Genomic DNA, 13,722 nt, shown 5'->3' with positions numbered 1-13,722 from the left:
GTCTACCTACCGACACACATGCTGCGAAATATTTAAGGACCAGCTGGAAGAATAAAAAATTCTCTGATCATATTTTTCTTCCTGAGCTTTTGAAGTTGACAGCTTGAGCTCCTTCAAGTTCACAGAGGGAAACCTCCGCACAGTCACCTCCAATATCCCTGTCAAATAATATTTACAAAGACAGACGTTTGCTATTGTCCCTGAATGTGCATAACTTTGTTTGGCCAATTTAATCAACTAAAATATCATTTTAAATATTTCTTGTGGAATTTGACATTGGTTAACAGTGTATCATGTGATATTTTTATGCCCTAAGGCAAATGTTATATTTGAGTTTGAAGAAATTCTGATATTAGACAAAGCTGTTTTATTATTTTCTAGTTCCCAATCATAATTGTTGGGATTTTTGTGCTGTTAAATGGGGTACATTGAGGAAACCAAATTTCAGTTTCTCAAATTATACTTTTTTGTGACTTTTGTTCATCTCCCAATGAAAGCGACGTTTTGAATTATCTCTACATTTGCTTTCTTTAGACCACCCCTAGATAAATAAAAAAATACGTCACACTACACAGATGGCGCCAATGCAGTTGTAACACCATGGGCCGCAAGAGAGCAGTGCATTTCTTTACCGCCCTGAAAATATTTTTTAGAAAGGCTTTTGGCCACACCATCTTGTTCTATTTTTGCGTTTTACTATGGACTGTGTTTTATTGTATTTTATTATATTAATGTTAAGCACCCCACCCTGTGAACTCAGTGACCGGGAGGTGTACAAATAAACGTCAAGATTTCCTTACTTGACAAATTGCCTACCTACACAATTGCCGCCAATGCAGTTTACACCATAACGCCACCAGAAGGCAGTAAATCCCTGCAAACATAGAGGCACCTATCGAATCAATATTATCAATGTGTAACATTTCTAATTTCTATTAAGATCCATCTTAAATCAGCCGACTACGAGTTTACTGTGAATGAAAACATAACTCCAGGTTGTATCATATAATATCAAACTGTCTCACTGTAGAAAATAAGACAAACACACTGATTGTGTGGCTCTATATTGCTACATTTTTATCCTAAAACAAATGTCGGAAATGGCACCATGGTCTTGAGAAAATTATAGTTTTTAATTATTTCATATATGATTGAATTAAATAATAATTATATTTATAGTCTATTATCTGCCCAATTACGCAAAATAAAATATGTTATGTTGAGCCAAATCTCATAACATTTGAACATGTGTACTTTGAGCGAAAGTCACACACTCTGCTGTGCAGCTGGAGTGAAATTCCAGGAGTTCACTGTGGTGGTTGTCCACCAGATATGACAGCTCATGGAGTTCCCTGTTTACACCAATTAACACCTGGTTCGATTCCCTCCCAGTCTACCAAGCCTCTACCTCTACCCAAACTGGATATCTCTTGACCGTTTTTTTAAATCAAACAAAACACAGGCCGAAACAGTCGCAGGCGTTGAACGATCACTTTCAAATACACAATGGTAGGAGGACTTTGCAACGCAACACTGATCTCTATGTTATTATCATTATTAATAGAATCGGTCGCGGCTTTGTTGTTCGTCGAGCGTCAGGTTAGCAGGCAGAGCGACCCGCAGCGGAACAAGGCCATTCTGGAGATGCTACACATCGACAAAGTGTCCGCTAGCCATCACCAGACCAGGCCGCATCCCTACATGAGGCGGATTTATGAACTATTGGAGACGCTGGAAGCACAGGACTGGAAGGATGAGGACGGCACGCTGGTACAGAGCTTTCGGAGCGTCCCTGGTAATCGATCCAAGTTGTGGTTTCGTTTATTGTCATTGGCAGAATGTTTCAAACTAAAAAACATAGGCGGAAAAAAGTATAGCCAGGGGTTTGGCCAGGACGCAGAGGTATCTTCCCCCCCAAAAGAAAAACCGAATAAAAAAGTTCAAATCCTAACAGTAAAATGATTGTGTTATCCAATGCTACTAAATGTTATTGTCCTAAATCGGGGACTGTTTATCCAATGTAAAATTTCGAAAACAATCTTTAAATAGATTTTCTTAACCACGCCCCGCATTCAGGTGGAGTGGGCGCGCCTCCCGGCTGGATCTGGTTCAACCTCACCGGCGTCGACCCGTCCACGTTCCCTGGCGGGGCAGAACTGGTCCTGTTCCGCAAAATCCTGCACCCCTCCCCCTTGAGTGTGAGCGTGGCCCTGCACGGCCTCACCCACGCCGCCGCCCCCCCGCCGGCCACCACCACCAGGGGGGGGGAGGGAGTCGCGTTGGACGAGAGGCGGCTGCGTCTGGACCGCCGCCCGCCGACGGGCTACGACGTGTTCCGCGCCGGCGCCCTCATGGGCCGGCTGGCCCCGGGGTCCATCAGCCTGGGGCCGGCGGCGTCGGTGGGCTTCCAGCTCCGCTACACCGACGAGGGGGGGAGCCTGGTGCTTCACGAGGCCCTCACCCAGAGCCTGTACTCTCTGGGCCCCCGGGGGTCCCCCAGGGAGCCCCTGCTGGTGCTCTACCGCGTGCACCCCAGGGAGATTCACCCCGACACCCAGACCCCACCGCCGCCCTCCTCCACCTTGGCACCCGCAGCCCTGGTCACAGACTGAGGCCTTTCTGGGGTCTGATCAGTGTATAGCAGGTCTAGAATCAGGGCTACATAGAGGACAGTGTCCCCCCCCCCTCCCCCCATATAATAAAACCCCTTACTCTAAACAATGACATATTTTTTACTTATATTTTACTATTATCACTTCTATTGGATTCAAAGGGTGTATGTGTACAATGTGTATTTGTGTCTTGTCTTGACTTCCTTGATCTGCCAGCACACAAACCAAATATCAACAGTCTGTTAGAACAGAGTATATGACAATAAAAAAAAACAATGCAACAATTCTCTATTAATAAGCATACTTCTTATTAATAAAAAAAAAAGCACCGAAAGAGATTAACATCGCTATTGCTGTGTTTAGTTATTATATAGTCATAATCATTATTTGTATCTGCCTATTGTTATGACTGCCGCTCTGCCGCCTGGGAACAGGAAGCCCCTTGCCAACCCGGCAATCTGATTGGCCGGCGCCTGAGTCTTTCATTGTGCGTTCAAACCAATCCTGGTCAACAAACAAGGTCCCGTTAAAACCTATGTGGGTGCGATTGCATTTGCATCTTGCCAGGGAAAATCCAGATAATGGATCCTTTCTAGGACCGCGCCGTCGTCGTCGCTGTTACACAGGTATTGATGGTAGTATAGGAGTATAATCGATGGATTATTAGTTTCGTTTCGTGCGTGGTCCGGCTCATTTCCACCGGAGAAAACCGGGCAATCCTGCACTGGTGGTGATGAGTCTCCGAGGCGGTGAACCTGTTCCTCGGTGCGCACAAAGCCTGTAGTCGGGCCGGATTTCTACGAGCATACCGTGTACACGAATGATGCTCAAACATGACGGGGAATCACTACAAGGGCCACGAGGTCAGCTGCTGCATCAAATATTTCATTTTTGGATTCAACATCCTGTTTTGGGTAAGTGTATTTCTAGCGGAGCTGCTTCTGTGCGCGCCTCTGCAGGCCTGCAGGATGGGCACAATTACATGGGCAAAGGCGATGGGCTGGCTGTCGTGAGGCCCGTTTTAGTCTTTCACGTATGACACAATCCACTCTTCGATGTTTTATTTGTCATTGGCGAACGGTGCATTCCAACTGGTGTACGATTGGTGTATTGATTTTAGTATTTCGATTGTATTCGATCGCCATGTATAGGGGCAGCACAGTGGTCGGGTTGAGAGATAGACACCGTTGGATGTAATCGGCTTTTGTCGCAGGCTGACAGGCAGCCAAAGGATTTTGCACGCTTATAATTCCCCCTGACATATCCATTAAAGTTAGTTGTGCTAAATTATACAAATTCGGTACAGGACATGGGGTTTTGTTATGATAAATACAATGTCAGACTATTGAAGGACCTCCGTGTCGTTTTTGTAGAAGTTCTCCCGCTTGGTCATCTTGACAATGCAGGTGAAGATATAGTCATATGTATTGTTTGAAACACCCAACACTGAATACTAGTAGCGCTGCTGGAATAGAATAAAGTACACAAATAGCCCACGTTTATAGGCAATTACATAAGCTCGGCTTATAACGGCAATGATCCAAGCCTATTCCTAATTGATTCGACATGCCCGGGTTGTTTCCACAGCTACTGGGGATGGCCTTGGTTGCAATTGGACTGTGGGCATGGAGTGAAAAGGTGAGTGTTTTAACCTTTCGTTACAGAACCACAATCACACACAAGCTCACAGAGAGGCCTACCATTCTGTGCTGTGAAACACATTCAGTAATGAATGTCAGTGAAACGTCCACCACCACCTAATAGATTTGTGTTCTTTGTGCCTCCTCACCCACCCTGCGACCCAGGGGGTGCTATCCAACATCTCGTCCATCACGGACCTGGGGGGTCTCGACCCGGTCTGGCTCTTCATGGTGGTCGGGGGCGTGATGTTTATCCTGGGTTTCGCTGGGTGCATCGGAGCACTGCGGGAAAACACCTTCCTGCTCAAGTTTGTGAGTCCTTCAGAAAGGGGCGAGCGAGAGAGAGAGAGAGAGAGAGAGAAGTGAAAGTGAACCAAGTGAAACCTTGTTTGGGTGCTATGGGTGCTTTCTGAGGGCTGACTAAGGTCGTCGCACCCACTCAAGAGTTGTGTGTATATAAACAATTTATCATTTGAGATACAGCACGCATTGTTTCAAGAACCCATCTTCGTGATTCACTTTATAATTCATATAATAATAATAATAATAATAATAATAATAATTGCATGATATAGTGCGGTGGTTTCCAACTAGGGGTATGTGAGCCTGTTTTGGTTGATTATATGTACAGACAAAACAAAATCTACTATGTAAAATGTGAATATTCGTAGAATTCCGTCACCATCAGATTTTTAGTGATCAGTTATGACCAAAAATAGAAGTGTGCCCCTTTAAACGCCTAAAGGCCTAAAATAAATTATGATGCAAAATTATTTTAATGGTAATGGTTAGTAAAAAGGAAAACATTTACGTTGTGGTATCGAAAAAGCTGGAAAAACAAGTCAGTGTATTAGTGTATTCTAATTATAATTGTTCTGAAAATGGCGATTAATTAAAAAAACCTAAATCGAAGACGTACTGAACTGAACTGACCTCTCCCGCCGTAGTTCTCGGTGTTCCTGGGAATCATCTTCTTCCTGGAGCTGACTACGGGCGTGCTGGCCTTCGTGTTCAAGGACTGGATCAAGGACCAGCTCAATCTGTTCATCAACAACAACATCCGGGCGTATCGGGACGACATCGACCTGCAGAACCTCATCGACTTCACCCAGGAATACGTACGTCAGAGTGGACTCACCCAGCAATATGTATGTTAGAGTAGACTCACCCAGCAATATGTTAGAGTAGACTCACCCAGGAATACGTACGTTAGAGTAGACTCACCCAGGAATACATACGTTAGAGTAGACTCACCCAGGAATACGTACGTTAGAGTGGATTCACCCAGGAATACGTATGTTAGAGTAGACTCACCCAGGAATACATACGTTAGAGTAGACTCACCCAGGAATACGTAAGTCGGAGTGGGGGTCATACAGTGACGAGGCGCAGAGGGGTAGATAGATAGGAACTTTATTAATCCCTCGGGAAGGTTCCCTCAGGAAATTGCACTTCCAGCAGCAGCAAACACCATGTTGCAAATGGAATAAGAGTAAAACAAGTATAAAAATAAGTATAAATGTGCAAAAAAGTACAAAATACAGAATGCTATAATGGCGGTGGATACATAATGGGCCGTGCATCCAGAATTGTGAAGAAGAGATTCGAGAGAATTCCTGGACCAAAGTTGCGAGTCAACAACACCCAATTCCTAAATGTTCCCCATCTGGGATTGATGCGTTTGATCCGTATTCCTGTACGCTGATTGGTTCCTACCATGGCAACGATGTGTGTACGGTCATTGGTTCATGTCGCCAGGAGGAAAAATAGACTCCGCCCACTAAATGAAGGTGAAGGAAAGGAAGGGAATCAATTGAGAGTGTAATTAGATCACCTTGACAACCCTTAACATTATTAGAAGAAAACTGCAGATTTCTCCCGCCCTTCACTTCAAAAGGTGACATGTTACACCACCAGGTGCGAGTGTGATCACAAGTGGGCGTGTCCACCTAGATGTCACTCACACCCGGTGGTATAACATGTCCTCTTTAATTTGAACTCCTATCTCTTATCTTATCCTGCATCTCTAGAGATGGAGCCGTTGTTTTGTGGTTCTGTCCTCTAACCATCCCCCCCCCGGCCCCCCTCTACAGTGGGATTGCTGCGGCGCCTTTGGTCCGGACGACTGGAACCTCAACATCTACTTCAACTGCACCGACGCCAACCCCAGCCGCGAGAAGTGCGGCGTTCCCTTCTCCTGCTGCACTAAAGACCCAGCGGTACGCACACAGACGCACACACACACACACACACACACACACACACACACACACACACACACACACACACACACACACACACACACACACACACACACACACACACACACACACACACACACACACACACACACACAGGTCTGCGAACACCGACCTAAACAAATGAAAGAGTTCTGGACAATCCGAATTCTTTGATGGTAGTATAAATATCTTGAACCTCAGCAATTATGACATTGATTGGTTCTTTTGTACGGGGCTGGTGCAATGTCATTGCCTGACCTCACCAGACCGCTGCGCAAATGCACATCGGTCTGAAACCCCTCAGTTAATTGTCGTTCTTTCAAGGGACTCTATAATTGGTACCGACCAAAAAATTACACAATCGGATAGACCTTCGAACCAAGCGAGAAAAGGAAACGCTTGCCCATCTTGGTCATGTATAGAAATGCCTAAACGGCCCTCCCATACGGCGCTCCGTTGTAGCTGTTGTCATGGTAACCCCTTTATAATGTCGTTCAGTCGGTCAAGTCCTTTATAAACCTTTAGTTAAGGATTAACTCGTCGATAACAAAACGTTCATTTGTAGATGATTTGTAAGTGCTACGTCAAAGGGCCCTTATTATACGACCAGGTGGGATGATGTAGATTAGCCATTACACGCCATGTCCAAATCGACCCTATGTTGTCATCACCATGGGGAGAATCCACCTAGATGTATAACGGACAGGTCCGCCTGCCAGTTGGTACAGTCCGCTGGAGCGGGTAGGCTGATCCATCATGGTACTTATGTATATCCATGTTTTGTTAATGATCGGGTCATCATTAACTCAGAGCTTATAAATGACTTATGACTGAACCTTGTTTGAAAAGGTTACCGTGGTGATTGGCCGGACCAATGCCAGCTCTGAACCGGGGGGGGGGGGGGCATATGCCGGGGCAAATTAATCATGAGCTCGCAGATTCCTCTGGTTCCCTGGCCAGCAATATCCTATCCATCAAGTTGAACTCACGACGCAATATCTGGCAATTATCATGGCAGGCACCATTTATTGTTATACAATCGATGAATTGACTTTGATTTTACCATTGCATAACATCACTGCGGTTGACACAATGTAATTGCTAAGGATATACCACTGGGACAAACGCACGCATGTGAGAACTAACACGTCGTGGTGATGGTAATGTATTCTAAATGGACGCGTCGCTCTCACTTGGTTGAGTAAATGCTGTTTTTCCTCTTCCCATCTCTAGGAGGACGTGATAAATACACAGTGTGGTTATGACATACGAGCCAAACCGGTAAGTGTTATCTCTCTCTCTCTCTCTCTCTCTCATGGACTCATGCGTCGTTATGCATCATTTACAGACGATCGCACACAACATTTTAAACATCTGGTACCCACTGTTGTGGAAAACGATAGACTCGACCAGGAAACGTTTCCCCCCCACACACACACACACACACGGGCCCTTTCTTCTTATATGAAGAAATATTGCAAAAAGCAAGGATTGAGTTCAAGCAATATTGTAAAGCCGACACATAACTCTTAGGTTTAAAGTAGGGCTCTCGTTTAAAGTAGGGCATTGGTTACGCGTTACAATGGGAGTCCTATACTCTTGTGTGCAGAAAACAGAACAGGTCATTGTAGATCAAAACACGGGCGGGGACCACACAGACAGATAAGCAGTCCGGTGGCCTTGACATCGCTAAGGCGGAGGACATTGGCTTCCTTGCATTCCACTGCCTTGACATGGGAGTCTCTTCACGTGAGGAAGGGGAAATTAATCAGCCATGGGTAAACACCGGCCCTTCCTCACCTCCCAGATGTTTCTCTGGTTCACCATAACAGCCGCCTCGCACAGGAACGCTTCACACGTAGCCCTCTGAGTCCCCCTACGCGGCCACTCTGCACACTAGGCAATGCCGTGCGTGTAAATACTTTAAGAGGTGTGCCTATTTTTGAAATTGTTTGTGCCTTAGTTTATGCATCGCACCTTTGTGTGTGTGTGTGTGTGTGTGTGTGTGTGTGTGTGTGTGTGTGTGTGTGTGTGTGTGTATATAGATACACACACACACACACACACACACACACACACAGTATCAGTCGTTCAATAGTAGTTTTGCATTTGTATTCCTATTTGTATTCGTGTATTCTCGAAAAGTCCTTCCTTTGCTGCGGCTGACACCGGGATTTCCCGTCAGCTGATCCTATTTGAAGTGTCATCGTTTCTCTTATGTCACTGCGAGGTGGGGGCGCTATGGGGGGGGGGGGGGGGGGAGAGAGCAGTGGCGGATGATGATGAGGATGATGACGAAGAACCTCTTTTTGCCTGCAGGACGCCGAGCAGAAGGACTACATCAACGTGAAGGGCTGCGTGCCGCAGTTTGAGAAGTGGCTGCAGGATAACCTCACGCTGGTGGCGGGCATCTTCATCGGCGTGGCCCTGCTACAGGTGTGTGCACCCCCAGGGGGATCGGTCGTCAGGACACCTGGGTTGGGTCCTAGAGTTGATCTGTCGTTTGTCGTTTGTTGTTTGTGCGTTTGTCGACAATGCCTGAAATGGAAAATACACGCAATTCACGGCGGAGTTACTTTAACCCGTCGACGATCGCTCAGGAGGAATTAACGCGAAACGCGGCCTGTGGTATTATTTATATTTATGACTTAGGAGACGGATTAACGGTTAATTTTTGTTGTGTTTATTTTTTCTTCTAAATGTTTTACTTATCTCTGCAGTTTTTTTGGGGGGTTTTGGTTTCATTTTTCAGTGACCAGGGACCGGAGTGAAAAGCATGAATCTCCATTTTGAATAAACAGCACAGGCAAACATGGTGGAGGGCGGCCAACTCACCTCTTTTCTTCCGCCGTTCCACAGATTTTTGGCATTTGTTTGGCACAGAACCTAGTGAGTGACATTGAAGCTGTGCGGGCCAGTTGGTGAGTACAAAATAATACAAATATGTCATCATAATTGTTTTTATGTACAGTGCATTACCCCCACAACACCCCGTTCACAGCCCTCCAGCATGGGGGCTCACGCACCCATCGTTTGTCGACGTAAAGTTCGCCGTATCATTAAGTGTCCATTTCACAATTGAATCGTGGAGGCTGCAGTTGAGTTGAGGCTCGGCCATACTGTGAGTGTACGCAGAACGCCACAGATGTGTACTAATCGCGCCAAAGCCGCGCGGGTCCGTTCATACTACCCTTGAGGCTCTGCTACAGTCTGGCATCCCCCCCCTTATTGCGTGTTTGGCGATCCTAACTCCATTGCAGTTGGTTGCGGTTATGCACATACGTTGTTGGCCAAACGGCATAAAGAAATCAAGTAGAAGAAGGGGCGTGTTAGGGGAGAAAATTACCATTTTCAAGTTGAGGTTGTAGTTTGCGGGATTCCTCACCAGGGATTCCGACGCCATTTGGATTACTTTATGTTGTTTCATGGCGGAATAAAAAGAACGGAGGTCAAGGCGGAACTCCTCGCTCGAGTGTCGCTATAAAAGAGGAATCCCAAACCGGTGTGGGTCTAACAGCCCTATCAAGGTGCAGGAGGGCTGTGGAAAAACGCTAGGAGTTTAGCCTCTATAGTAGCGACCACGGAGCTAAACAACAACACACTCTAGTTAGCTAGCCGTAGCTAGCTTTTATTCCCCCTTTTTATAAGATGTAATTAGACATTGTTAATCTGTAAATATAAGTGAAACAAGGACATTGATAAGTTATTCATTGTTAGAAAGGGAGAAAAACTTGATACAGGCAGAAATACTTGTGTTTCTACTTCGAGTGTGTCGCATTTCAAATTCAACAACATTTCTCGGTATCACAGCAAAAACGCAACACGTAAAAAAGCGTCAAAGCAAGTCGTCTGCCAATATCTCCCCATAAAAACATCGCTATTGTCAATTTCACCTCAATGTGCCTCATGTTCATCCTCCTCCACCCACTCTCTCTCAGGGTGCCCCCTCACCCTATCATCACATGCCGGCCCCCACCCCATGCGGGCAAGAGCGCGAAGGCTTACTACCACGCATGAGCGAGGGGGACACACACACACACGCGGGCATGTGTGTTTTGTGGCCGGTGGGTGACCAAAAGGAAAAAATAACAGAATTATGCGTTTCCTGGTAGATTACTTTGTGTGTTTGGTGTTGTGTCGTGGTGACCTAGCGGTGTGTCGTGCCGTGGTTTAGACGTCGGGTGTGTGTAGGCAGCACCTAGCCGTAGCGTTAGCGACGGTCATTCAGATATGAAAAGGAAGGAAGGAAAAAAAGGCTTATAGACGTCATCTGCAGGCACTGAGGCTTCCTCGTGGACACAGCAATATTCGTCAGCGTTGTCATATATATATATATATATATACACACACACCGGGCAGTGCACTACATTTAATTGTGTATTGGATTTGGCTCCAATGAATAATCCCCGGCCAGGGAAATGTGTTTCATGAAAGTGCCCAGCGCACCACATAGACGATTACCGTCTCAAGATGGTCCACGTTTATGATGTAATGTGTAATGTCTTCAGACAACTTGCACCTTTAAAGGGTGCATTCTCGGACTACTACTTAGCAGTCACGTTTCTTCTTGAATATTTTATATTTGTAGTAGTGCCTATAGCCTGGGAACCAGACTTCTGCCAACTCGTTTTTTATCTGATGTCGGAGTCCTGTTCAGACAGATTTCCTGCAATCACAGCCCTTTATCTCAAATGGGCCGGGTTTGATAGGAGGAGTGCCCTTGAGGCAATTTTGTAAACAGCAAAGATGGCTGCCGCAGATGTGGTGCGGTCTGTTGAATCCGCTATCGCGACAGTATTAAACGAGCTGGATGGTATTTTTGATTTTTAAAGAAGGCCAAAGCACTGTGCCTGAAGCATAAGTTAAAAAGAAAGATGTGTTTGCCGTACTTTCGACAGGATTTGGCAAAAGTTTAATTCGCCAACCGTCACTCATCGCACACTTTTTTTTTCATGCACTTTCAAAATGGTCGGGCAATGTCAGGTTTCCGCAACAATGGCCTGCTTTCTGGAGCAATTGTTTTTCCATGTTGATGAACCATCGTTCTGATTGGCTGTTGTATTGTAGGGTGGGGAAAAGACAGAGAAATAAGCAATCAGGGGGATGACGATTGGAAAACAACCAATCGATTAGAAAACAACCAATGAACTGATCATAAATACCTGATCTGACCCGACAGAGAACCTTTTACAATACTTTCCCTTCCAGCTTCTAGTTTGGTCAGTTTTTCCCACCATGAGAATGTCCATTCTCGCTTTCATTTCTCATTCATACTTTTTAATTAGTCAACTGTGGTTTCCTGGTTCACCGTTACCCAATTTCTCTCACTTTCTCTTCAACTCTCTGGGTGTGGTAGTAAATATACATGTTTTAATTTGTTCTAATAATTAACCCTACCCTGGTGTTAGTTCCTTCTAGCTCTATAGAGTGTTAGCTATAAGTGCTAACTGCTTTTCTCTTCATCAATAAACCCGGTGGTTTCCTCCTCTTTCTCTCCTCCGCAGCTTTTTTACCTAACATTGACGCCGTTCTTACAGTCCTACAGGTACCTTCTAAATCTAATCCATTTAATTATCCTTTTAAATAGCATTTAAAAAATTGTATTAAAGGGGCAGTGTGTACGATTTAGTGGCACCTAGTGGTGAGGTTGCAGATTGCCGCCTCACCGTGGAAAAGGACCCGATCCCTATGTAAGAAATAACAGGGATCCTTCTAAAGTAACGAACGCAAGATTCAAGGAATTACAAATCAAAACAAACTCGTGAATATTATATCCCACTTCAGCCGAGTCCGTTCTACTGGATGCCACAAAATGTTACACATCTCACCTTAACATAGTATGCTTTTACTAAACATTTTAAACAGACTTCTGAGCTTGGGGGGTCATTTGAATTGGGCGATTGATGTCTGATTGATTGATTGATCCCTTCGTTGAAGAGACTTCTACTATGCCTACTTATGTCCAAACCGGAGGAAAAAGTTATATATCAACATTTGGTATTCGATCTCTACTGTGAGGATGATCACCAATAACATGATTCAAGCTGGTATTGATCGATCTGATTTCCGATATCTTTATTGGAAGCCATGCGTCAATAAAGCCGGCCGTACTTTGATATGCACTTATGTCTTCTTTTTTCCCCACCCCATCTTTAGGACGTTGCAGCTTGCATCTCTGAACATGGCGAGGAATCGAAGGCTTGACTATTTGGAAAGGAGTATTTACCAATCACCTTCACCATTTGTTCTCTAAGAAACCAGCACCTTTAGTAACGCATTCGAAATACTGAACAATAGGTTGTGTTGGGAGTTGAAGAGAATGGCTTTAGATGCACTTAACGTTCATTATGTCATCCTAGCTCCAATTCTCGATTACCAGTGTTGAAGTTTTGATACATTTTTGAAAAACAATAGCATTGTATTTTTTAAAAACCTGTGGTAACGAAAACTAACGAACGTCGTGAACGTCATCCGTCTAGATCCGACGCTCAAGCGAAAAACGTAGAATATTTTTCTTTTTTTTGTCTTAGCCGAGAAAAAACAAACGGACGAAGGACGTAGCTTTGCTCCACATTCAGTGCTTGCCTCACCATCCATTCCACTATTAGTCTTTGACTGTTGCACTAGCCGACGGAGTTCGGAAAAAAAGAGGGACCTTCTTTGCTTCATTTTGTTAGCAAAAAAAAAAAACAATTTCAAAAGAGGAGATTTTTTAGTTATGGTTTTAATTTATTCTTCACTGTAAAAAAAAAAAGACGAAAAAAAAACCCTCAACAGTCAACATGTTTTGTATAAATCCGGGGGGTGAAAGAACAAACAACCACTACACGTAATATTTAGGTCAAGAGCCAGTGATTTCACATGCCGTGTTGTAAAGAGAAGACGGTCGCCCCACACATCACCTAGAACACTTGAACATTTCCGAAACCGTTTTAAGAAACGGAAGAAGAGCCGATGAGGGCATCGGTTTGAACAAGCGTGACGCGTTTGTGCATGTTTATTTTTTTGTTTTCTTCGTGGGGGATTCGGTCTTGACTGTGGTGAAAACTTTTCGTTTTTTTGTCAGTGATTTTCTTCAGCCCGTTTCTTTTGTTCATTTTCATTGTTCCCGCTTTATATTTGAACATACAATGTGATGGTGCATAGCCCGCGTGAGATTTTATTTGACATTTTAAAGTTTAATTTGATGTTTTATAACTGTGTGGTGGTGCACAATGAGAGAGAAAGAGA

The 13,722-nt window shown here is 44.7% G+C and overlaps 2 protein-coding genes across 4 annotated transcripts; both read left to right on the top strand.

The window, feature by feature from the left end:
* The first annotated feature begins 1,234 nt into the window (after nt 1-1,234).
* LOC132475658 (uncharacterized) lies at nt 1,235-2,830 on the top strand. Its single transcript, XM_060076876.1, has 2 exons — nt 1,235-1,795; nt 2,077-2,830. Exons 1-2 carry the CDS (start codon nt 1,507-1,509, stop codon nt 2,610-2,612), a joined length of 825 nt encoding a protein of 274 aa, XP_059932859.1. The 5' UTR covers nt 1,235-1,506; the 3' UTR covers nt 2,613-2,830.
* Nucleotides 2,831-3,105: 275 nt separating this feature from the next.
* On the top strand, nt 3,106-13,268 carry tspan5a (tetraspanin 5a). Of its 3 annotated transcripts, XM_060076821.1 has the most exons (11): nt 3,106-3,526; nt 4,200-4,250; nt 4,418-4,564; nt 5,200-5,370; nt 6,346-6,471; nt 7,726-7,773; nt 8,812-8,928; nt 9,352-9,413; nt 10,431-10,556; nt 11,997-12,037; nt 12,649-12,749. In XM_060076821.1, exons 1-9 carry the CDS (start codon nt 3,446-3,448, stop codon nt 10,507-10,509), a joined length of 882 nt encoding a protein of 293 aa, XP_059932804.1. In that variant the 5' UTR covers nt 3,106-3,445; the 3' UTR covers nt 10,510-10,556; nt 11,997-12,037; nt 12,649-12,749. The 3 variants fall into 3 exon arrangements, with proteins under 3 accessions (XP_059932804.1, XP_059932805.1, XP_059932803.1); XM_060076822.1 differs by lacking the exon at nt 10,431-10,556 and having other exon boundaries at nt 12,649-13,268; XM_060076820.1 differs by lacking the exons at nt 10,431-10,556; nt 11,997-12,037 and having other exon boundaries at nt 12,649-13,268.
* Nucleotides 13,269-13,722: the final 454 nt, after the last annotated feature.

Source organism: Gadus macrocephalus, chromosome 17, assembly GCF_031168955.1.
Source record: "Gadus macrocephalus chromosome 17, ASM3116895v1".
In the NCBI taxonomy this organism is placed as follows: Eukaryota; Metazoa; Chordata; class Actinopteri; order Gadiformes; family Gadidae; genus Gadus; species Gadus macrocephalus.
This window is presented reverse-complemented; position numbering and strand designations above follow the sequence as displayed.